Source organism: Ruditapes philippinarum, unplaced genomic scaffold, assembly GCF_026571515.1.
Source record: "Ruditapes philippinarum isolate M1 unplaced genomic scaffold, ASM2657151v2 ctg4925_1_1_1_1, whole genome shotgun sequence".
Taxonomy (NCBI): Eukaryota; Metazoa; Mollusca; class Bivalvia; order Venerida; family Veneridae; genus Ruditapes; species Ruditapes philippinarum.
In genome coordinates this window covers 32,088-55,283 of record NW_026855087.1, presented here as the reverse complement: position 1 = coordinate 55,283, position 23,196 = coordinate 32,088, and the positions used below count along the sequence as shown (strand labels likewise).

At 32.9% G+C, this 23,196-nt stretch overlaps 1 protein-coding gene across 1 annotated transcript in view; it reads left to right on the top strand.

The window, feature by feature from the left end:
• The first annotated feature begins 4,619 nt into the window (after nucleotides 1–4,619).
• The window catches only part of LOC132742058 (sortilin-like), a 43,984-nt gene continuing 25,407 nt past the window's right edge, over nucleotides 4,620–23,196 (top strand). The window contains exons 1-7 of the mRNA XM_060730344.1: nucleotides 4,620–4,942; nucleotides 11,379–11,441; nucleotides 17,907–17,971; nucleotides 19,035–19,149; nucleotides 19,774–19,923; nucleotides 21,321–21,528; nucleotides 22,100–22,248. Of these exons, the coding sequence (XP_060586327.1) occupies nucleotides 4,655–4,942; nucleotides 11,379–11,441; nucleotides 17,907–17,971; nucleotides 19,035–19,149; nucleotides 19,774–19,923; nucleotides 21,321–21,528; nucleotides 22,100–22,248 (1,038 nt within the window). The 5' untranslated portion in view covers nucleotides 4,620–4,654. The remainder of the gene's footprint in view (nucleotides 4,943–11,378; nucleotides 11,442–17,906; nucleotides 17,972–19,034; nucleotides 19,150–19,773; nucleotides 19,924–21,320; nucleotides 21,529–22,099; nucleotides 22,249–23,196) is intronic.

Below are 23,196 nucleotides of genomic sequence, written 5' to 3'. Positions count from 1 at the left end.
GTTTTGTTAAGAACAGGTCGACCAACTTAACTTGTTCCCATACATACAGTAGTTTATTCATTCCTTTTTAGAAAGTGAGACATAATAATTTCATAGATTTTAATGAATTTATTTGATTAAAATATTTTACTCAAGGATGATCATAGTATATCTTAAAATTAATTTATTTCAGTTGATAAAGTGGTGGTTACATGGAAATGGAATTCTTATAAATATTAAAGCATGATAATTATGTACATTATACTTTTTTACTTTGTTATCATAAATATTTCGATTATATAATCGATGATTGATCGAAAAGGGTTGTTCGATTATTTTCAATGATCGATTATGATTTTTGCCCGATTAAGAAACCCTAGTTGCAGACATTTTATGCTTGAGAGGTCTCGGATCTCTTACGTAATGGATATTGTTTGAAATTACATCTTTTACATCTCCATCCAAATAGTGTATAATAAAGTTGAATACAATATTATACTAATTTCCTTTTCAATTATGGATATCAAGTTTTAATGTTTCAGGATTATCTAACATTTGGAATTCACTTTTGTTACATTCACCTGTAAAGGAAATTAAGTTTGAAAAATCACCTAAGAAACTGTAATGTCAGAAGCTAAGATTTTGTGTAGTATAACCTTGTAGCTATATAAATCATGGAAATGAGCTCTTCTTCAAACACTTCTAAATAATTCATCTTTATACCTGTGTTGTCAAAATTACGTCTTCCTGTGTGATAATAGCAATACTAATGTACATTGTTACTTTTAAATATTCATTGATATGTTGATATGTCAATTATTGTCCCATTTTTTTTAAACATAACTTTTCTGCCTTTAAACTATATTTACAATGTTAACCTGATTTTACCAGCTACAGTACCACTATAGTGGTATATAATTATGAATGGTAAATGACCTGGTCACCTCAGTCTAAGCGAAAAAGGCAATTAGATCTTATTCTTTTAGATTTGAGTAAATGTTTTGATAAGGTCAGTCCTGAGAAAATACTGCTGAATCTACAAGACTTTGGAAACAGAGGTCAAACATTAAGATGGATCAAAAGTTGTCTAGATAACAGACTGAAGTCAGTTGTGCTGAATGACGGCAGCTCCAATCTGATCCCTGTATCATAAGGTGTCCCCAAGGCTCAGTTCATGGACCTCTTCTGTTTCTCGCTTATATGAATAACCTCCTACAAAACATAAATACCAGGTCCGCTTGTTTTTTCAGACGATACTGCAATATGCAATGCTCTCTGCAAACCAATCAGTAGCCTTCCAAAATGACCTTAATCAGTTAGAAAAGTGGAAGTTGGAGTGGGATATGGATTTTTACCCATCCAAGAGTCAAGTTAAGGAAAGTTCCAACCCTAACACAATACTACCTTCATGGAGTTCAATAAGAATCAGTTACATAAGCTAAATACCTAGGCATGGATTTTTCAGAAAACCTTACATGAGTCATACCCACATAAACAGGACATCCATGAAAACAAACCAAACCTTAGTCCTGATTCTTATGCAGAAACATAAACGGTTAAATCCCAATCCATTAAATCCGTTGCTTACCAGACGTTAGTCAAGCTTACCAGACGTTAGTCAGGGAAAGTCCCCGGCGTGAATATGGTTACGAAGTATGGTATCCCCATACCAAAATATAATAGATCAAATAGAAAATGCTCAAAGAGCAGTCCCATGGATCAAGCTACATTAGTTTGACGGCAGACCTCTATTGTCATGGACATGTTTCACTCCCTTAAGCTTCGAAAACTTGAACTTACACATGTAGATGCTAAGTTATTCTTTTTCTACAAGATTCACCATGGTCTGGTTGCTTTACCCAAAGAAGAAGAATTATGTGACACCTCCCCCGAATATCACGCAATCTCCTGTGTTACTAGTAAATCACAGCAACTTCAGATTACTATAAATTCTCTTCCCTAGGTGTGTTACCACCTGACCCTTGCAATTGCTCTCCCTACCCCAGAGCAGTTCAGTGCAGTGATAGCTAGCATTGAACATGTCTCACCCTAGTTTTCCAGCCCCCGTTTTTAATATTTCGCTTTTATCCTCTTTTTAAAAAAAACTCTTTTTAACTATCTTCGATTTCGACGGGCAGACATGTCTACGACCCCGCGAGGGTTTGACATTAATAGTAGATAATGTACTTAAATGATTGTCACGGATCGATTTATTTGTTACGTAAAGTGTTCATTTTACCGTGCACTGTTTATCAATTGGACGCGGGAAAATTATATTTAAATGTCCGCGCAAGCGTCGTTTGTTTCCGTGGCGTCTGTTATCGTCTGCTATTGTATCGAATGGTTCCGTAACGTACGAAAATTCACGGATACGTCCGAGACGATTAAACTTTGTTCATATTTCGTGCAATTTTGTGAACTGTTTTTGTATGTCCAATCGTGTTGTACGTTGTGTGAAAGGGATTTGAGAGAATAAAGCTTTATGTACATTGCTTTTAATATTTGCTTGCGAACTATCATGCTCCAGATCACTTCTTTATTCTCTCACGAGTGTAGATATACCGATTCTATTAATATATAAATTCTATTTGTCATTTTTGATAAGAAATATCTTATTATTAAGTTATTTTCAATCTAACTTTAGACGCTGTGGTAAGATTTATTTCATTAAATGAGGATTTCACTCATTTCCTTGAAATAGTTCTTATTTCAACGCTCACTTGTTGTATTTTATGTATTGTATTATAATTATATATTTATGTTTTCATATAAATTTCATTAAATTTGACGAAGCTACGCCAGGTGTTGTTTATTATTCTACCCAGTAATATGATAGTATCCTGTTTTCTCCTATTAGCGTGGGGCTAAAGCCTAAACTGGCACATATGATGTGGTACACGGGGATTTGTGTTATGTACTCTTCAATGTACATGTATAGGGAAATGTATGTGGTTCGAATGCCCTTCTAGGCAATGCGCCGTAATCGTATAGTGGACTTTTTCCACTTCAGTATTGTTATATTTTCTGGTCCTTCGGGATCATTTATGCCAACATTATAAAGTGTTGAGAATTGAGTACCGCTCAAGCCAGTGCTATGGGGCGTGAGGGATGTTGCACTTATACATTATCCCTCATGTACAGACCCAATCAAACCGAGTCTGCAATTCTTATGTCATTTTGTTGTGATTGATGCTTCCGAGGGATAACTTTGTTTCCAGAATTTTGTACTTCACAACAGCAGGTGTCAAGTGCCGTGTGGCAGCCGTAAAAAGTTGCCCCGTACTTCACTTCAGTGTTGTTATATTTTCTGGTCCTTCGGGATCATTGATGCCAACACTATAAAGTGTTGAGAATTGAGTACCGCTCAATCCGGTGCTAGGGGGCGTGAGGGATGTTGCACTTATACATTATCCCTCATGTACAGACTCAATCAAACCGAGTCTGCAATTCTTATGTTATTTTGTTGTGATTGATGCTTCCGAGGGAACACTGTTTTCAGAATTTTTCTTTTTCTTGAATTTTTTAATGTTTGGAAAAATAAATCGAACAACTGTACATAGCGAGTTTATATACAAATGTAAATTTATTTGTCAATCTAATAACTTTAAACATTTATGTGTTATAAAGTGAATTTCTTAAATTTATCCGAAGGTCGAATGTTCGCGGTTAAATAGAATCGCAGTAATTCCTCCTCCGTGCCTTAGTGTGCACGGGTCAGAGCATGACGATGCCAATAGTCTTCTTGTATTGAAGGTAACTAGGGTTATCCGATCGGGAGTATCCGATTTAATTACGGAAGTCTCCGTACAAAATCGGTACCCAACGGCATCATGCAGACGACAAATGGACAAGGACTTTTGGCGGGAAAAACGTCGGCTACTACAATCATATCAGAGATGTAGATAACACCAATCTATGTCTCTGTACATATGAACTTTACATAACATTTATAGATAGTTTTTTATTTTGCAATTAACACAAAAATATACCTTTTAGACATAATAACAAAGAAAACATCATTTACGAAAAAGGCACGAATACAGTAGATTCCTTTACTGACCCTCAACCTCATTTACAAGATACTTTCTCGTATTATCTGGTAATTTTTTTTTATTTTTTTTTTTTGCCAGAGGCTGGTCGCTATGTAATGATTTATTCTACAAATCACCTCAAATCATTAGTGCCCCTCTTAATTAAGTGTTTAAGATACATTATCATAGAAAATGTTTGTGTTTATGATTAAAATTAAAGTTGGAATCTTAAAACACATTTTTTTCCTGGATTTACTGATATTTTCATAAAACGATATTTTTACATGCTTGTCTCACATTTTTATCTTAATGTTGACTTGATTTATATCAGCGCTACAAAGAAGACACATTTTCGGATTCCAAAATGCCAATTTCATCTGTTTTGAATGTCCCCATTATACGAGAAACACTGATAGTACGAGAAACAGGGGCCAAATATTGCTGAGATTATCCCCGTGGTATATATTATGTGCACGGTGTTCGTGTTCTTTGGATGGAACACCAACATTGAGTGGAGTGTTACATTATAGTTCGTGTACGTAAATCAAGACATATATTACTTTTGCACATACCCTATACGGGATTTATCTTCCGGGAATAATTTATGTCATCACCGAATGTCATGTGACTAACAACACACCAAGATGGCGAACAAGGAAGGAAAGTTAACTTCAAAATATTTTCTTTTCTCTTTTCTAACAATTGTGACTGTTTGCAGTATTGTTGAAGGAAATATAAGACAACTATCATTCCATACGTCCAAATCTGTCGTTCAATTCAATGCAAATGATCTGCCAGTGTTCGTAGAACAGAAAATCGAAAATGATCACAAACTATACAAAAGAGAACTGACCGAAGATCAAGATCCAGTCTGTCTAGCACAAAATTCAAAATTTGTGAAGAGTTTGGAAGGGAAAACAATAACCAGAAATGTAAGTATATTTTCTTACATGTTTCAATATTAGAGTGCTGTAATTGGGATAAGGAGTGAAATGTTATGAATAAAATAGTTCTATCTTGTCTATGTTTTTAAAATTTATATCAGCGCTAAAAATAGCTCTAACCTCTTGTGGTTAGGTATGGTAGTGTAACCGTAATTTGAGACATACCGTTTTTAAAAGGTACAAAATTTAGTTCGGGCTAAACAAAAACAATTCCTAGCAGTGTTGCATCTAGAATTTCAAAATTATGGGGGATTGTCCCCCACTCAATTGAAAAATGTGGGGGATTTAAAAAAAAATGTGGGGGGCATAAATTTACCTTACAATATGACTTACCAAATTCATTTATTTTACATTCAGGCATTTTTGACAGCTATCGTCCGCTCAAAAACAGAAGTAGAAAAAATAAAATATTGACAAATACTACAAAACACACGCGAGATGACTTAGTCGGCGGCTACATGCGATTTAGTACGTATTTTAGGCATAACCACGAGTGAAAACAAACATGGCTGAAGCGTTTAAGATACGATGAAGATAAACTGAATTAAGTTGAAAAGATAGTCAGATGCGCGACTTGGCGCGCACTGACTTCATTAAAATGCGTGATCTGCATAAAAAATGCGCAAATCGCGCAATTGCGTGGCCTAGATGCAACACTGCCTAGCCGCCATCTTGTAAAAAGTTAATTTAAAACGGCAAAATAAATCCAATTCCAAAAAATCTAAAAAAAATTTAAATAGTCATCCATACAAAAAAATTTTTTTAAGGTAAGCAAAACACTTTAATGGTGGCAGCCAAATACTACCTCAAGTACCATCTTCGTAAAAAAAAATTCTATTAAAAAAAAAAAGTCGAGCAATTTTAAACAGCTTATTATTAAAAGTTAAAAAAAGTAAACTTCAATAAAATGCTAAGAAGCCCAACAATATTCCTTCAAAAAATAATTGGCAAAAGGAAAAGGTACAAAAAGTCTTAAAAGTAGCCAAAAATATCATTCGCGCCAAAAATGAAAGTAGTATGGTTAATCCCCTGTCCTCAAAGGCCAAGTCCTTGAGAGGTGGGGCACGTCCCAAGCTAAACGCAGCTGCTAGGTATAATAATCCTTCAAGTAATAAATTATCTTAACTAAGTCAACAATCTTCTCCACAACCTAGTGTTAAGCACAGCGCAAAAAAGTCCAAAACTGCAGCATTTATTCAAAGTTTGCCAACAAGGTTGCAGTATAAACTGTATAATAATAAAAACAAACTGGCTGGCATATAAGGAAAAGTTCTTTCGTTATGCCAAAGCATGCAATTAAACGTCAAAAAAATGTCTTAATGGTTTATGCTGGTGTCTAAGTAAAAAATCCGCTAACTATCATGCAATCATTATATAAAAAAACAATATTTCTTATCAAAAGCTCTTGCAAAAACTGAAAATAAAATTTGGTTCCAAAAAACTTGCTAAAACAGCCCAAGTGTCTTTCCAGCAATCTTCACAGCTGCAGGGAGAGTCTCTTGATGATTGGGCAAATAGGGTCATAACCCTGGCTCCAAATGCGTTTAAATACCTGCCTAAATACTACTCAAATAGGCAAACAGTAATGCAACTTTTGTGAGGGTCTGGTAAACAAAGTTTACAGTAGCCGTAGCCATAAATAAACCTTCAACCATAAAAAAGGCAATAAACAAAATCCAATGGTATCAGCACCTGCATCAGTCAGTTTATGGCAGCTCTAAAAAAAGGGCTAGTAAAAAATTTGTTAACAATGGCGCTAATGTGTTTGCCCTAAAAAAAGCTCCTAAAGTTGCGCAAGCCAATGCTGCTCCATCTCAGTTAAGTTCTTTAAAAGTGGCAATTAAAAAGCTTCAAAAATGTTTTAACAGCATTGTCCTAAACCTAAATAAAAAAAAACTTCTTAAAAAAGAAGCTAATGGCCTAAAAAAAACTTGTTTCGGTTGCAAAAAAAAAGGTCATTTCGAGTCTAATTGCCCCTCACTGCAATAAAAAAAATCAAATAAGAAGGGGAGGAGGTAGTATGTGTTATTCTGGTTAGCGCCAAAGTCGCAAACCAGCATCATTTCATGCTAAGCATGGAGTGAGACCAGGTTTAAAAAAACCAAGTTCCATGCTAAATGTATTCTCATTGTAAACAGCATGTAAAAAACATTAGCAAATGTTTTGTATAACAGTTCAATTCAAGGCTCATTTGGTTTAATATTGCTAAAAAAAAAGCAACACATTATTTTGTGATTTTGCGCCAATAAGAAATGAAAATGGAACAATTAATAATATGAATATTCAGGAGCAAAGGGAGTGTACCACATACCATTAGTGTCTGTAGTTGACTAGTATGTGTCAGATCATATTGATGGTTTCCATTGATTACTACATGTTTTGTTTGTTGGCATAGAAATAACTTGTATAATTTTCACATCTTTGCAGATAATAGATCTATAACCCAAAATCGGATAACCTGCTGTTCCAACCATTAAACAAAGTTAAGTTTATAGTTCTTTATAGAGGGAGCTAGTAAATGATTATGCAATAAATAAAGACAACAGAAAAATAAATGTCAAGTTCTAGTCTTGCTGTATTATAAGAAAAAAATAATTTCAAAAACACTAAGCGGGTTAAAATTTATTAGTACGTATTTACAAAATTAAATTGTTTGTGCGGCTGTGCCACGTCTGACCAATTTTATGTTGTAAATACATGTACATACTAATAAACTTTAACCTAAAATTAGTACGTATTTACAAAATTAAATTGGTCAGGTGCGAAAAAGCTGCGTGACCAATTTAATTTTGTAAATATGTACTAATAAACTTAAACCAGCTTTGTGTGTGTTTTAACCAATATTATAAAGAGTGGATTTACTAGACTGATTACAGGTTTGCTGATTTACCAAAGTATTAAATGTGATACGATTTATTTGAAATACTGTAATCCTATTGGACAAAAAATAATAAACACTAGAATAGGTTAGTGCTGGCATTGATTCAAGTACAGCTTTTAAAGATCTTCACAATCAAACAAACAAATGATATGTTATAATAACAAAGCTTGACATACCAGTAATTATTGAGAACTGACAAGAATATTTTAAGATAAAAAAATTTAGTAAGCGAAGAAAAACAATATCTATATATTATAATACCACTGGTCTTTAGAAAATGGAAACAGAGAAGATTCATGTGTATGGAACAAGTAAAATTGATAAAACAAACGAAAGTCATAAATATTGTTAATTACAATTTAACCAAAATTCAATAATTTGGCATTGACATTCAAGGTTTTTTAAAGCTGAAGGTCAAGCAAGTTTAACTTTTTAGAAGGTCTTGTCCAAATTAAAGGGTTTTTTTTGGTCCAAGAATGAAGATAATCAATTTATTAATTACCAGGTTACTGTCGATTATAATAACTGATAATAATATTATAAATAATTTGTATGTCTAAGTATCACAAGTATCCTGTTCAAGTGATATCATCATTGTCCCACATATTTATATATCCTAGACGAGTACTTTACAAGGATATGAATAATTATAATGTATTATATATTTTAAGAGCTCACACTTGTATTGATATTATTGTGTATCAAGTGTCTATTGGTATACATTTCAAAACTTGCCTTGTGACAAATATTGTTATTTCAAATGAACAAAGCAAATATAATTGTCATGTGAAATGAATTTTAACAAGTAACTTAAGAAATAATCTATAGTTTTGTTGTCTGAAAAATATTTTTTGTATGGTATATCAGAAAGACTTAAATTAAAATGATTTAAAGTCAATCTGTTGTCATGAAATTTGCATTAGGTTTTAAAAATAATAATGACATACATATTCAGACATATTTTGCCCCTTTATGTGTCCCGAATTCTTTATTAATTTTGGTTTGTAATTTTGCCAAACTTTATTACACATCTTTATTTCTATAATTATATGCATGTATATTCATATCTGTTTAATTTAGCATTAACATAAATATTTAAACAAAGCTTGTTCAGGTTATATTTCAATATTTAGAATATTGTCTTATCTACTACATGTGCATATAAATAATTATTTATTTTGTTAAATTTCCACAGCATTTCCTGCTGACCATAAAGAAGCTATTTTCAGATTGTTTTACTCAGTTCATGCGCTGAGGTATATTGAAACACCTGCAAGCAGTTTAACCATTAGCAGACATTCACTAGTGTCAACAGATGCTACAAGTGTAGACCAAAATCAGCCAGCTGACCATGGGGGGTGTCCATTGCCGAGTGGTTACGGAGGTTGACTTCAAACCACTTGCCCCTCACCGCTGTGGGTTCAAATCCCGACAGGGACTTTGGATTCTTTTCATGTGAGGAAGCTATCCAGCTAGTTTATGGAACGTCTGTTGTTCTACTCAGGTGCCCGTTCATGCCTGAAAAAATGCATGGAGGGGCACATGAGGTCTTCCTCCACCAGTAAAGCTGGAACGTCGCCAAATGACCTATACTGTGTCGGTGTGATGTAAAACCCAAGTAAAAAAAAAGAAGAAAAAAGCTGACCTGATGGACTGAACTGTTTACTTCTCACTGAACCATTTTAAAAAATCATGGATGATTTTGTCCATATTGAAAGATGGACAAGTCCATTTAAGATATTTTAGGTGCTAAGGGTTTAGAAATAAGATAGAAAGTAATGTCTGTATTTCAGTATTAAAAGAGATACTAATTATTTGATTTTTGTCGACCCCCCTTGCAGTGAGCTCAACTTAAACACCACTATTTGGTGTATATACGTCAGTGCATCAGGATTTGTCCTGTCTGTATCTTGCTCATTTTTTTGAAGGATTACAAAATAATTTGGTACAAATATTCACCATGATCTGGTGGTGTGTTGTACACAATTAAACCCATTTCTGCTGCTTAAAGGTCAAGGTCACACTTGGGGATCAGTACAAAACCCGTGTCTGGAGTGTAATTTCCATATGCATGGAGGGATGTTAAATACCACTTGGAACAAATATTGTTTTCCATAGTGAGGCGGGGTTACACCAGAAAAATTCAGGTGTCTGTGGTAAAGGTCAAGGTCACACTTAGGGGTCAAAGGTCAAATTACATAATAAAACATTCATTTTCTAGTTTTTACTTCTACATTCATGGAAGGATTTTAATATATTACTTAGCACAAAATTGTTCACCATGTTGAGTTGAGTTCTGTTGTGGAAAATGCAGGTCAAGGTCAGAAGAGGTCAAAGGTTAAATAAAAATATTACAATTTGTTTGTTGGCACTGTTTCTTGCTTGTTCTCTGAAGGATAACAAAATAATTTGGTACTTAGCACAAATGTTCTCCATGTTGACTTGAGTTGTCTCGTGCAAAATTAAGGTCAAGGTAACAAGAGGTCAAAGGTCAAATAAAAGTATTAAAATTTGTTTGTTGGCGCTGTGTCTTGCTAATGCTTTGAAGTATTATCCTGAGTGATTATGTTGAGCCCACTTGTGGTAAGGTCAACTTAGTCCCAGTGGTTTGGTATATGTGCGTGCATCAGTCTATTTGTTCGTCTAAATTTATCTGGTCTATATGATTATCTTACTCATTCTTTGAAGGATTACATAAATAGTTTGATACAAATGTTCACCATGATGGAGTGGTGTGTGACACAAGCAAAATCCAGGTCTGCTACTCAAAAGTCAAGGTCAGACTTTGGGGGTTGGTGCAAAACCTGTGTCCGGAACGTAACTTCCACATGCATGGAGGGATTTGATATAACTTGGGACAAATGTTCCCCATAGTGAGACCGAGTGTCTCGTGCAAAATTCAGATGTCTGTGGCAAAGGTCAAGGTCATACTTTAGGGTCAAATAAAAAATTACAAAATTCATTTATGTGTATAACTTTTATATGCATGGATGGATTTTAATATAACTAAACTAGAACACATGTTCTACATGGTGAGTTGAGTTGACTTGAGCAAAATAAAGGTCAAGGTCAAAAGAGGTCAAAGGTCAAATAAAAATATAAAAATTTGTTTGTCCACACTGTATTAAGCTTATGCTGAGTGGTCAGAGGATTTTTGTAGGGCAGCTCAACATAGCTGTCAAAATGGCTGTTTAGAATTTGTCTGTGTCAGTGTCCATGCCATAACTTCTTCATGCATAGAGGTTTCAAATAAAATGAATTGAGTTAATTAGGCTCATATGTTAATCATTAGACTTTGTGTCATTCACAGAAACCAGGTCACCGGGCAGTCAGAGGTTAAGGTCAACTTAGATGATGGATTGCCAAGATTTTGCCTTGGGGTATATGAGGATGTGTTGTGCACATACATCTTTCTCTATAATCTGAAGCTTATTGGTTCAGGTTTGTATTAAGACGAGAAGGTTCAACATTCTGCCCGTCAGTAGTCATGTCTTGTTATATTATTGACTAATTATCATCTAATCTTTTTATATATATTTTCAGCTAACATTTACAAATGAGACAAAACCAGCCATGGCACTTGCATGGGCAGGAGAAAATGATGGGGTAAGAATGAAATTTTCATGGTTATACGTTTACAATTTAGATATTTTAAACTTTTGCTAGGCATACTAAATTAACTTAAACAGACTGATCCTTTGGTTCTTACTTAATACAATTCCAATATTAAAGTTCTGTGTATTTAAATCAGATACCTTTCTCAGATAATGAGAGATAATTCTGAAGTCTGAAAATATACAATATAAAAATAAGTTTTTTTAAAAATTCTCATTTTGAGGAAAACATATTTTTTGGCCCGAGAATACCTGTATCTGGTTTTACAGTTTTGAACTTCATGTAGATAAATGAGTTCAGACCAACCTTGACTGCTATAAATACAACCTCTGAGTTTAACAGTCTATTGCAGGGAAGGATTTTTTCAGATGTATTTGTATCTTTCAGTTACCAATCAAAATGTTTGTTAGAGGCCTATCATCCTTGCCTCTTGTTATTAATATAAACAGTTTAATATTCTTCTCAATGAAATAAAAGTTCTAAAAATACATTTTGTCAAGGATGTTGTCCTAATTTAATTTAATACCGTTATTTTATTATATGCTTATAAATGAAATATTGAGAAATATTGATGAAATAAAATGCGTATTTTCATTTTCCGTATTTTCACTGTAAAAATTTATTTTTCACTGCAGTGAAACATATTTTCCGTATTTTCACTGGTGTCTTGCCGGACTACTTTCTTTTAAATTCTACCAGTACACAAAATTTAAGGGAAAGTTTTTCAAATTTCATCACAAAAAAGAGAAAAATGTACATAATAAAATTCAAGTTTTTTCTATAAATACATGATTTATTTTCATCTTGTGGCATGAAAATTACCATATTTCACTCGTGGCTACCGCCACTCATGAAATATTTATTTTCATACCACTCGATGAAAATAAATCATGTATTTATAGAAAAAACTTGAATATCCTCTATATCATTTTCTGTTTTCTTTTCCTGATACAGTATATTTTTCATTCTTTTCATCTGAAAACTTCAGTTGTCATATAAATATGTCATCATTATAAAATTAAAAAGTCAAGATCCCAACATTAAAATACAATGCATCAGTTATGATAAGATATGATAGGTGACAGTAATGTGATTGATTTCTTATATGATAAATACTGTTGACATAAACAAGTATATGATTTATGAATCATTAAATGATTATTAAAAATACTTTAAATTTTAAACCCTTGTTTGAAAAAAATATTTGCGTGTACAGGGTGTTTATAAAGTTTTTACTGCAAGTATTTCTGCTACTTTTGGTATCAGAATTTTTAGTTGTTAAAGTTTGTTTCATTATCCTCTTTTATAAAGGCTATATACCATCCTATGTAACACCCCTCTCTAATTAGCATCCCCATCACTTTTTGTTGAAGAAAAAAACTTACCTTATAGATTTATAAATGACATAATGAAAGAGCAATCAAACATATCTAAAAACAATATTATTGAAAAAGTAACAATTTATGTCATTCCAAAAATGTAAAAACATTAAAAAATAATCCTGTGTTAAATATTATATCATAATAATGAATAATGGTTATAATAATTGATTTGTGTCTTTAATAAACATATTTAAAGCACATTTTTATAGTTTTTATTTAGGGCCCCCCTTTTCAAAAATGCAAGCCCCTAAGGGCATTAAACTGAAACAATACGGTATATTCTTGTAGCAAATTGACTGGATTCACAATCAGTTTATATTTAATTTGTACATATCAAGATATACCAGAGGCTTTTTGGTCATTGTCAAACAGGATTATAGTTCATTAGAAAGTTTTCCACTTGACTTAATTTTCATCATTTCCTTTTTATTTGAATGTAAAACTTAACATACAAAAGTTTCACAGTTTTTTGTGTACATGTACAGTTTATATAGATGACTCTCAGTCACGTGTAATTTTCTTCATTGTATAATACATTTTTATAAAATCTAGGACATATTATATATTTTTGATATATAGTATATAAAAACACATTTTATTTATAATAAATTCAGAAATATTATACATTATGTAGGGTGTTTTTTATATTTTTATGCCCCCGGGCATATACTAATTGAACCTTCCGTCTGTCTGTCCATCCGCACTCACAGGAGAGTAATTATGTGGCTAGAGGGACAATAGGTAACTGTTCTTTCTCTTTGATGTCATTCATTCCCTAATGCTTTTATGTGGCTATTTTCTTATGTGTGGCTAAAAAGAACAATAGAGAGAACAATAGAGTAGCCACATAATTACTGTCCTGTGAGAACTTCCGTCCGTCTGTCCGTACGAGGTTAACCTAGAACGGCAAGTTGGATTTTTCTTAAGTTCTACCTGTACCAATGGTTTCTAAGTTTACACACTTACTAATCAATACAAAGTACATGATCTGGGCAAGTTACATAACTCTGGCTTTCATATTTACTAAGTTATTGCCCTTTTCAGCACTTAGAAAATGAATAATGGTTAACCTAAAACAGCAAGTTGGAAATATCTTAAGTTCTATCTATACTAATGGCTTTATAATTTCCACACTTACTTATCAATACAAAGTACATGATATTGCCAAGTTATATAACTGTGTCATCCATATTTCCCAGTTATTTCCCTTTTTTCACTTTGAAAATAGGGCCTTGTCTGGTTAACCTATTTCGGCAAGTTGGATTTATCTTAAATTTCTCCTAATTGCTTAATTTCTGTAATGATATCTTTCATATTTAGTAGGTGGATACCTTTGATGGTCCTCTAAATTTTTGTGGAGTAAGTGGTCTCTAGGGTCAAGGTCACTGGTTTAAAAAATAAATATAAACATTTTTGCTCATACAGCCTTTATTTTTAGCTCACCTGTCACAAAGTGACAGGGTGAGCTTTTGTGATCACTTTTTGTCCGGCGTCCGTCCGTCCGTAAACTTTTACTTTAAATGACATCTCCTCATAAACCACTAAGCCAATTTCATCCAAACTTCACAGGAATGTTCCTTTGGTGGTCACCTTTAAAAATTGTTCAAAGAATTTAATTCCATGCAGAACTCTGGTGCAGCCATGGCAACCGAAAGAAAAAACTTTAAATATCTTCTTTAAAAAAATCCTAAGAGCTAGAGCTTAGATATTTGGCATAAAACATCTTCTAGTGAGTGTCTACCAATTTGTTCAAATTAAATTCCTGGGGTCAAAATTGGCCCCGCCCCAGGGGGTCATTGTTTTTCCTTATATGTATATAGTAAAAGCTCAAAAAATCTTCTTTTAAAGAACCCAAAGAGCTAGAGCTAAGATATTTAGCATGAAACATTTTCTAATGGATGTCTACCAAGTTTGTTCAAATAAAAGCCCTAGGGTCAAAATTGGCCCCGCCCCGGGGGGTCATTGATTTTCCCTATATGCATACAGTAAAAACTTAAAAAAATCTTCTTTTAAAGAACCCAAAGAGCTAGAGCTAAGATATTCAGCATGAAACATGTTCTTATGAATGTCTACCAAGTTTGTTCAAATAAAAGCCCAGGGGTCAAAATTGGCCCCGCCCCAGGGGGTCATTGATTTTCTCTATATGCATATAGTAAAAACTTAAAAAATCTTCTTGTAAAGAACTCAAAGAGCCAGAGCTAAGATATTTAGCATGAAACATGTTCTAATGGGTGTCTACTAAGTTTGTTCAAATTAAAGCCCTGGGGTCAAAATTAGCCCCGCCCCAGGGGGTCATTGATTTTCCTTATATGTGTATGCAAAACTTATAAAAGCTTCTTTGAAAAAACCCAAATAGCTAGAGTTTAGATATGAGGCATGAAACAACTTCTAGTGAGTGTCTACAAAGTTTGTTCAAATAAAAGCCTTTGGGTCAAATTGGCCCCGCCCTGGGGGGGGGGGGTCATTGATATTCCCTATTTGCATATAGTAAAAATTTAAAAAATCTTCTTTGAAAAAACCCAAATAGCTAGAGTTTAGATATTAAGCATGAAACATCTTCTAGTAAGTGTCTTCAAAGTTTGTTCGAATAAAAGCCCTGGGGTCAAAACTGGCCCCGCCCCAGGGGTGTCATTGTTTTTAACTATATGTGTATAGTAAAAACTTAAAAATCTTTTTTAAAAAACCCAATGAGCTAGAGCTTAGATGATTAGCATGAAATATCTTCTTATGGATGTCTACCAAGTTTGTTCAAATAAAAGCCCTCAGGTGAAAATTGGCCCTGCCAGGGGGGGGGGGGGGGGGAGAGGAGAGATCATTGTTTTTCATTATATGTGTGTAGTAAAAACTTAACATTGTGAAATAAAAACTTAACATTGTGAAACATCTTCTAATGAGTGTCTTCCAAGGTTGTTTAAATAAAAGCCCTGGGGTTTAAACTGGCCTTGCTCCGGGGGCCCTATATACAGGTGAGCGACCTCAGGGCCATCATGGCCCTCTTGTTTAGTTAATGTCTTAGTTTAATACAAACATGCCAAGGGAGGTCCTCCTTCTTTGGGTGTAGTAAGGGGTCATTTGGGTCAAGGTCAATGTTACCAATGTCAAGGTCACCAATGTTATAAATAGATTTTTATATTTTTACAGGTGTATTGACCTTTTTCTATAGACAGATGTTATTTATAATTGATAGAAACAAACTTTGATGGAGTTAGTGGTCAGTTGGGTCAAGGTCACCAGTGCTAAAAATAGAATTTTACACATTTGCTCATACAGCCTTTATTAAGTGACAGATATATTTTATATTTGGTAGGAAGATAACTTGCATGGTATTCATCCTTTTGATTGGGGTAGGGATCAGTGGGTCAAGGTCACTTGTGCTAAAAATAGATTTTTACACTTTTGCCCATATATATACAGCCTTTATTTATTGACATGTATTTCATATTTGGTAGGAAGATAACTTACATGGTATTCTTCTTTTGGATAGAGTTAGGGGTCAGTTTAGTCAAGGTCACCAGTGCTCAAAATAGATTTTTACACTTTTGCCCATACAGCCTTTATTTAATGACACATGTATTTCATATTTGGTAGGAAGAAAACTTGCATGAAGTTGAATATTTTTCAACTTCACAAGTCAGAGCAATGACTTGGCAACTTATATTTTTCACAATTACAAAATGCCATGACTTTGTCAAGCTATATAGCTTGTGTTTACAATTTTTTGGCAAATTTTTCTGTCCATAACTGAGTGAATGGGTAAACATTTTTTGAAATATTGCTACTTACAAGAATCTGAGCCGGGGGGGGGGGGGGGGGGGGGGAAGGGGGCGCATTTGTGTTTAACAAACATGTTCTTGTTTAAGATATCACCTTCCTTTTAAGTTCTTTTAACACATTGATTTAACTGACTTGGATGTTTTGAAATTTTTTTGCTTGAATGTAATGAATACTTTTAAAATGTTTGAATTTCCTTATTGTTGTATTTAATTATCATTCAAATAGGTTATGATATATAAACTTTGATAGTTAGGTAATTATATTGTACGTATTATCATGGTGCGATTTAATTTGTTGTTAAGACATCTGAGTTTTCATTAACTACTGAAGGTATTGGTTTGGAGAATGATAATTGTAGTTCACTTTTCAAGACCTGTTTAACTCTGGCATGAATTTTGATTAAACTACTAGTATAGCGCTTTGAGAACTAAAACAAAATGTGTACACGGTTATAATTCTCCTCTGTAACTGAAGAAATTCACCTGATGTCACACACAATTGTCCTGAGTATCTTAAATGTAGGTCACTGACCAAGGCCCATGACTCAAACATAGACTTGTACTTATTATTAGGTTATGCTTTTGCCCCTACTTTAAATATGATAACATGTTTAATTTATGGTTAAAGTTTTAGAATCCCCATAACAAGACAGAAGGTATTACGGTACATGTAATTTGGAAATTCTCACATAACATCTGTACCATAATTGTAGGTCATTTCAAAGACACGTAACTCGGACATATATTTTAACTAAATCATAATCCTTTATGATTTTAGAAATTTCTGGTGGATTTATTTTGCTTGCCAGATTCACATCCCAACTATTAAACATATTTTTTGAAATGTTTGTCATGTGATCAGGTTCATAAATGATAATTGTAGGTAAAATTTAATATATTTTAAACGAAATCTTCCCCTTTGTTAATTCCTATTAAATAATATACTTTATCCAGGCTCTTATTAAAAAAAATATAATATTAATCAAAAATATTTTCAATGTATAATTATGATTTGCTAAATATTCAGAACTGGCCAGATTGTGGATATGTAAGCATGGACAATGGTATAATTAGTGCTTGCATAGATATGTTTGAAAGGTTCAAAATGAAGTTTATTTAGGCCACCAATGTAAAAAAGAGCATCATAATTAAAAAAAAAAACAAAAACAAAAAAAACATTGCTTCAAAAAAGACCAAGGATAAAACAGATTTTTTTCATTTCTTACACAGAGACCTGGACAGTTTTTGTTTGTTTCAATGATTTCATTTAACTGAGAAACTATTTTTCTCTCTTTATTTAGGTACTGATTATTGTGACAACTGATTCAATTCTGGGAACCACAACAGAATCATCAGTGTTCAGAAGGTATATATAATATAATGTAGAATGTTCACTGTCATTTCTTGGAAATAAATCAAAAATTAATCTAGATCCAAGATTAGAATAACTGTTATATTAGATGTTTTTTTGGAAAAGATTGATGAATGAGTAAAACAGGTTAATTAGTTAATCCTTATAGTGAGAGGCCTTTACCACCAGTATAACAAAATTTACTACATGTTACTAACACCTTAATAATCCACCTTGTTTAAGTAATGCAGTAAGAGAAATAATGTTTAATTTAATTATTGTGGAAAATAAAAGTCTTAGACTATAATGTTTAAAAAGAAAACTTTACTTTATGTCAGAAAGCATTGTTATGCATTAAGAAAAATTGTATGATTTCATTTTATTTGAAAAATAAAAGAAATAAAAAAAAATTTGGCTGCAAACTGCTTTGAAAAAAAAGCTGCACTAGATCTTTAGAAATCAGTTTATTTATGAAAATAATATAATTTCTAGCTGATGGAAATATTTAGCTGTCCAGCTTTGACACAAGCCAAATGTAACTGTCTGGTCAGCTCAATAGATAGTGTTGGAGTGTGAATTGAACAACCTGGGTTCGATTCCCGGATGGCTCAGGTCACTTTAGTTGTGTTTGATCATGAAATCATTCCTTTGGTCAATCACACTGTACCTGACTGCTTTTGCATGTACAGAAGTTATCAGTTCCTTGTGAAAGTGAAGGCAACTAGTACTGGTAAACTGCTTGACAGTCTGTTCAGGGGTGGCTGAACTGTGCAGAACGTGGCTTACTGCCATGATCCAGAGGTTAAACTACCATCACCACTAGCTAAATGTGCTGTTTTGATGACAGCTCTTCTTTTTTTCTTTCATTCCCAGAATTATTAAGGCTGACATGCTATTATTGTATTGGAAAAGAATATAGCACATTGTTTTCATATTTTATTGACTTTCTTCATTTTAATGTTATACCAGTTGCTAACTGAAGATGGCAGATGTCAGAAAACTGGCTTATACCGGTATATAAGCTGAAATTGTTTGGGTGAAGATGGTTATATTTTTGAAGATATTTTGATGTTTTCAGTGAAGACTATGGTGTAACCTTAACAAATTTGACAGATAAACTAGGTTTAAAACCAGGGAAATATGTTATAAAGAAACATAATGGTGTACAAAGACACCCTTATAATTCTAAGAAGGTAAGGTTTTGAAATCAAATAATACATTTCTAGGCCATTTAAAAGTAAAGCTTTTAGTAAATTAGTTTAAATCCTGGTCCCTACTATCTTAGAAATCTCCACCAAAATTATTTTACACACTAAATGAGTCATGTCACGACAAAACCAACATAATGCGTTTGCGACCAGCATGGAACCAAACCAGCCTGCGCATCTGCGCAGTCTGATCAGGATCCATGCTGTTCACTTACTAAATTTATTACAAGTAGAGAAACTGATAGCGAACAGCATGGATCCTGATCAGACTGCGCAGATGCTCAGGCTGGTCTGGATCCATTCTGGTCGCAAACGCACTGTCACATGTTGGTTATGTCTTGACACGGCTCAGATGTTTTTTGAGTTTGTATGATATTGTTAAATTGTATCTAATACTGTGATCCACATCAATCATGGTGATGTATTGCTTCTATAATCTTCTGTATACTATTTGCCAAGCTGTATTTGGTCAAACTTACCTCGTAATGTTTAATTGAATTGTTTTATAGATATACTACAAAATAGGGAAAACAATAAAAAATGTAATATGTTTATAAAAGACTATTCTTTATACATGTACAGTGCCTTAAAGATGCTTATGTTTTTCAGATATATCTCATTGGGGAAGGGAATTACATGTATACATCTATTGATGGTGGGCTAAATTTTGCCCAGAATACCCTATCATTTCCCTTTGATGGAGAATTAGTGTTTAACCCCTTTAATGAGGACTATTTGATTGCTCTGAATGCCAAGAAGGTAAATATAAAACTTAGCCATGATTCTTGTTTCTTTGATAGTTAATACCACAGTAGTGATGACCAGTATCTTATATAGTGCTCATGTACATGTAACTTGAAGCAAACCTAGTGATATAGCCAGCTAGCCTAAGGCCAGTGATTTTACCGATGTGCCAGCAATGTGCCTGAAATAAGGCTCGGAGGAGCATTTGAAGATTTTGTTTACAAGTATATTTAGAACTTTAACACTGTCAGTGTAACACCCTTCAAAAAAGATATATTAAACTGAAAAGTATTTCTTTGAAACACAAGGACACATCATTTGCTTATTGTGCATTGTTTTAATGGTCAATCAAAAGAAGAATTAGAATTAAGATAACATGTGTACAAGTGTTTTCCATTTATTTAATTGTATCAAAGGAATGAATCATATACGTTGTGCAATATGTTACTTATTGAAACATGTATTGTCACGTGTAAAATGAAATATTGATGGAACAATAGCCTTAACATCAACTATTACTCTTCTACTGTACAATTGTAAGTCATAACTTGATGTTCACAAAAAAAAAATCAAAATTATAAATTTTAAATTATTAAGTTTTTTTTTCCATCTCTGCATTTTAACCTTTAACCTTTTTATGAAGGATTAGCCCTGATTTGAACTTGGCACAGCCCATTCAATGTTTCATTGATTTCAATATCAAAAAATAGAATTTGAGCTACTATAGAAGAGAGCCTTGACAGACTGTAGGGATTAGCAGACTTGCTAGCCTCTATAGTTGCAGCATAGGCTAACACACTTCAAGTTCAGTAAGAGCAATGAAAAATAAAATAAAATGAAAAATGAAAACAAATAAATATAGATGAGAATTGCATTGTGGGTGTTTATGGAGTCTATTTGTAGGAGAGAATGGAAAGTGCAACATCTGTCATACATAACCCCAGTACTAGCTCTAGTAATGATACATCAAAATAACAATTTGGGGTCATGGTTGTATGTATCCTACAGTATATGTTAGATATTTAATTTAAGTGTGAAACTTAGGTGAAATACTGAAATGTTGATATTGCTCTTGATTCTGATCATTGATTCATTCTTTGTAAAAACTTGGCAATATGTATAGTTGTTGATCAATTTTTTTTTAATCAATTTTTGTCCCATGAAATTTCAAATTTGAATGAAGATAATGTTATGGCTCTCATTTTGCCTTAGAAATTATTTTACAAGGAACGTTTTTTTTGTAAGTACTGGTATTGTTCCGTATATTAACTAGAATTTTTTTTTTAACTTATGAAATCATTTTTATTTCATCAAAGCTTTAAAATGTCTTCAAATGCTATAAAAGTTCTGAAATTGTTCAATTGAAATACATTGATGAGTTTTTCCAATTTTGTACTGTTTTTTTCTTGTAGAACATGTTTATATCTAAAAATAATGGTAATAGTTGGCAACAACTAGAAATAAAAGATAAGGCGACACATGTGGAGCAAGCTGTTGACAAGGTGATCTGGGGTGTTAAATTGGATGAAGATGTAGATGGTGGATCCAACCCGGATACCAATGAAACAATCTACTTTACATATGGAGCTCAACCAATGGCTGACTCTTTTTTAAAGCAATGTAAGTCCCAAATTCTGTTTGTTCTATTCTGTTTCTTACAGGATTATTCTTTCATTAATAAACTAGCTTTGTTTGCATTTAAAGACAATTTTTTTTAGCTCTACTATTCAAAGAATAGGGAGAGCTGTTGTACTCACCCCATCATTGGCATCACACAGTGGTATGAGTGATGTCAGATTGAGTATTGTGATGTCTTTTGCTGCAGTTATTTGGAAGAAAAAACCAACAAAAAACATTTAAGATTCTATTTCTTTGATTTTAAGTAAAACAAATGTATTTTGTTCAAAATAAGTACTCTTGTAATGGAGCTCATCAAGTTTTAAGATTCTGAACACAGTCTGAATCAAATTAATTTACAGGTATCTTGTAAAAATTTAACATATTTCATCATTTTCCTTTCTCTGTAAGAAAGAACAAAACAAAAATAATGCTTCCTGAATTATTATAAGATAAGGTTGCAATAAATCTATGTAAGCAAATGATTAGTAAAAATCTTAAGTGAATAAAAATTGTGAGAACTTTAGTAAAATTCTTCTTTACTATATGATTTTTTAAAAATGTTTCATTTCAGTTATTGACTTCAGTTTCACAACAGATTATACTCTGGCTAAGTCAACAGATGGTGGCGCTACCTATATTGATATTCTAAGGAATGTTGTTTCATTCGACCGTCAGGGGAAATTTCTTTATGCCTCTCAAATAAAAAGCAAAACAGATGCTGTAAGTTTATTTCTTGTATTTTTAAATCTACATTACAATTTTGTATATATTACAGAAGAATGTTTGTCCAACCATGACATTGAAACAATAGCCTATGTGTTAAAAGTTTACAATTTTACACCTCAACAAGGCAATTTGTCTAACATTAGATATAACACAAGATGTCAGAAGTCTTTGGAACACCTGAGAAGAACTGAACATGAGTAAAAAAATGAATATAAAAATTAAAAAAAAACAACAACAAAAACAAAACATATAATATATCTAGGCTTTTGGTTTTGAGGAGAAGTAACCAATATTATACCCCTAACAAATAATGCAGAAGTGGCTATATTGGAAACACATTGTCACATCTGTAAATCTGTCCATCTCCATTGTGTCTGCATGATATCTCTTGTACCCCTTGAAGGATTTTCTTCAAACTTGGCTCATATTATCACATTAGTGCAGTGTGCAGGATCCATGCTGCTTGACTTTACCAGTTTCAGTTTAAGGTCAAAAGTAAGAAATTTTCATGTCAGTCATTTAAATCCTAAACCTTTTGAAGTGGTTTAGCTTGCTGTGTTTAAATGATATACCCTGTTGAGTTTGAATTCTGTTTGGGAAATTTGAATCTTATAATGTCATGAAGTGACCCTGGTGGCTTACATCACTGCTTATTCTCCTCATCAAGACCTACAGTGTATGTTATTGTATCTTAAAAACTAGTTAATTAAAAGTGTATATCATATAAAACAGATTTCTGCTTTATAACCTCTATTAAAACTTCTTGAATCAATAAGAGTTTTATTGTAGTGTTGTATACATGTATGTATTTATATTATAGTATGGCTGGAGACATCTACTGTATACATGTATGTATTTATATTTTAGTATGGCTGGAGACATCTACTGTATACATGTATGTATTTATATTATTGTATGGCTGGAGACATCTACTGTATACAT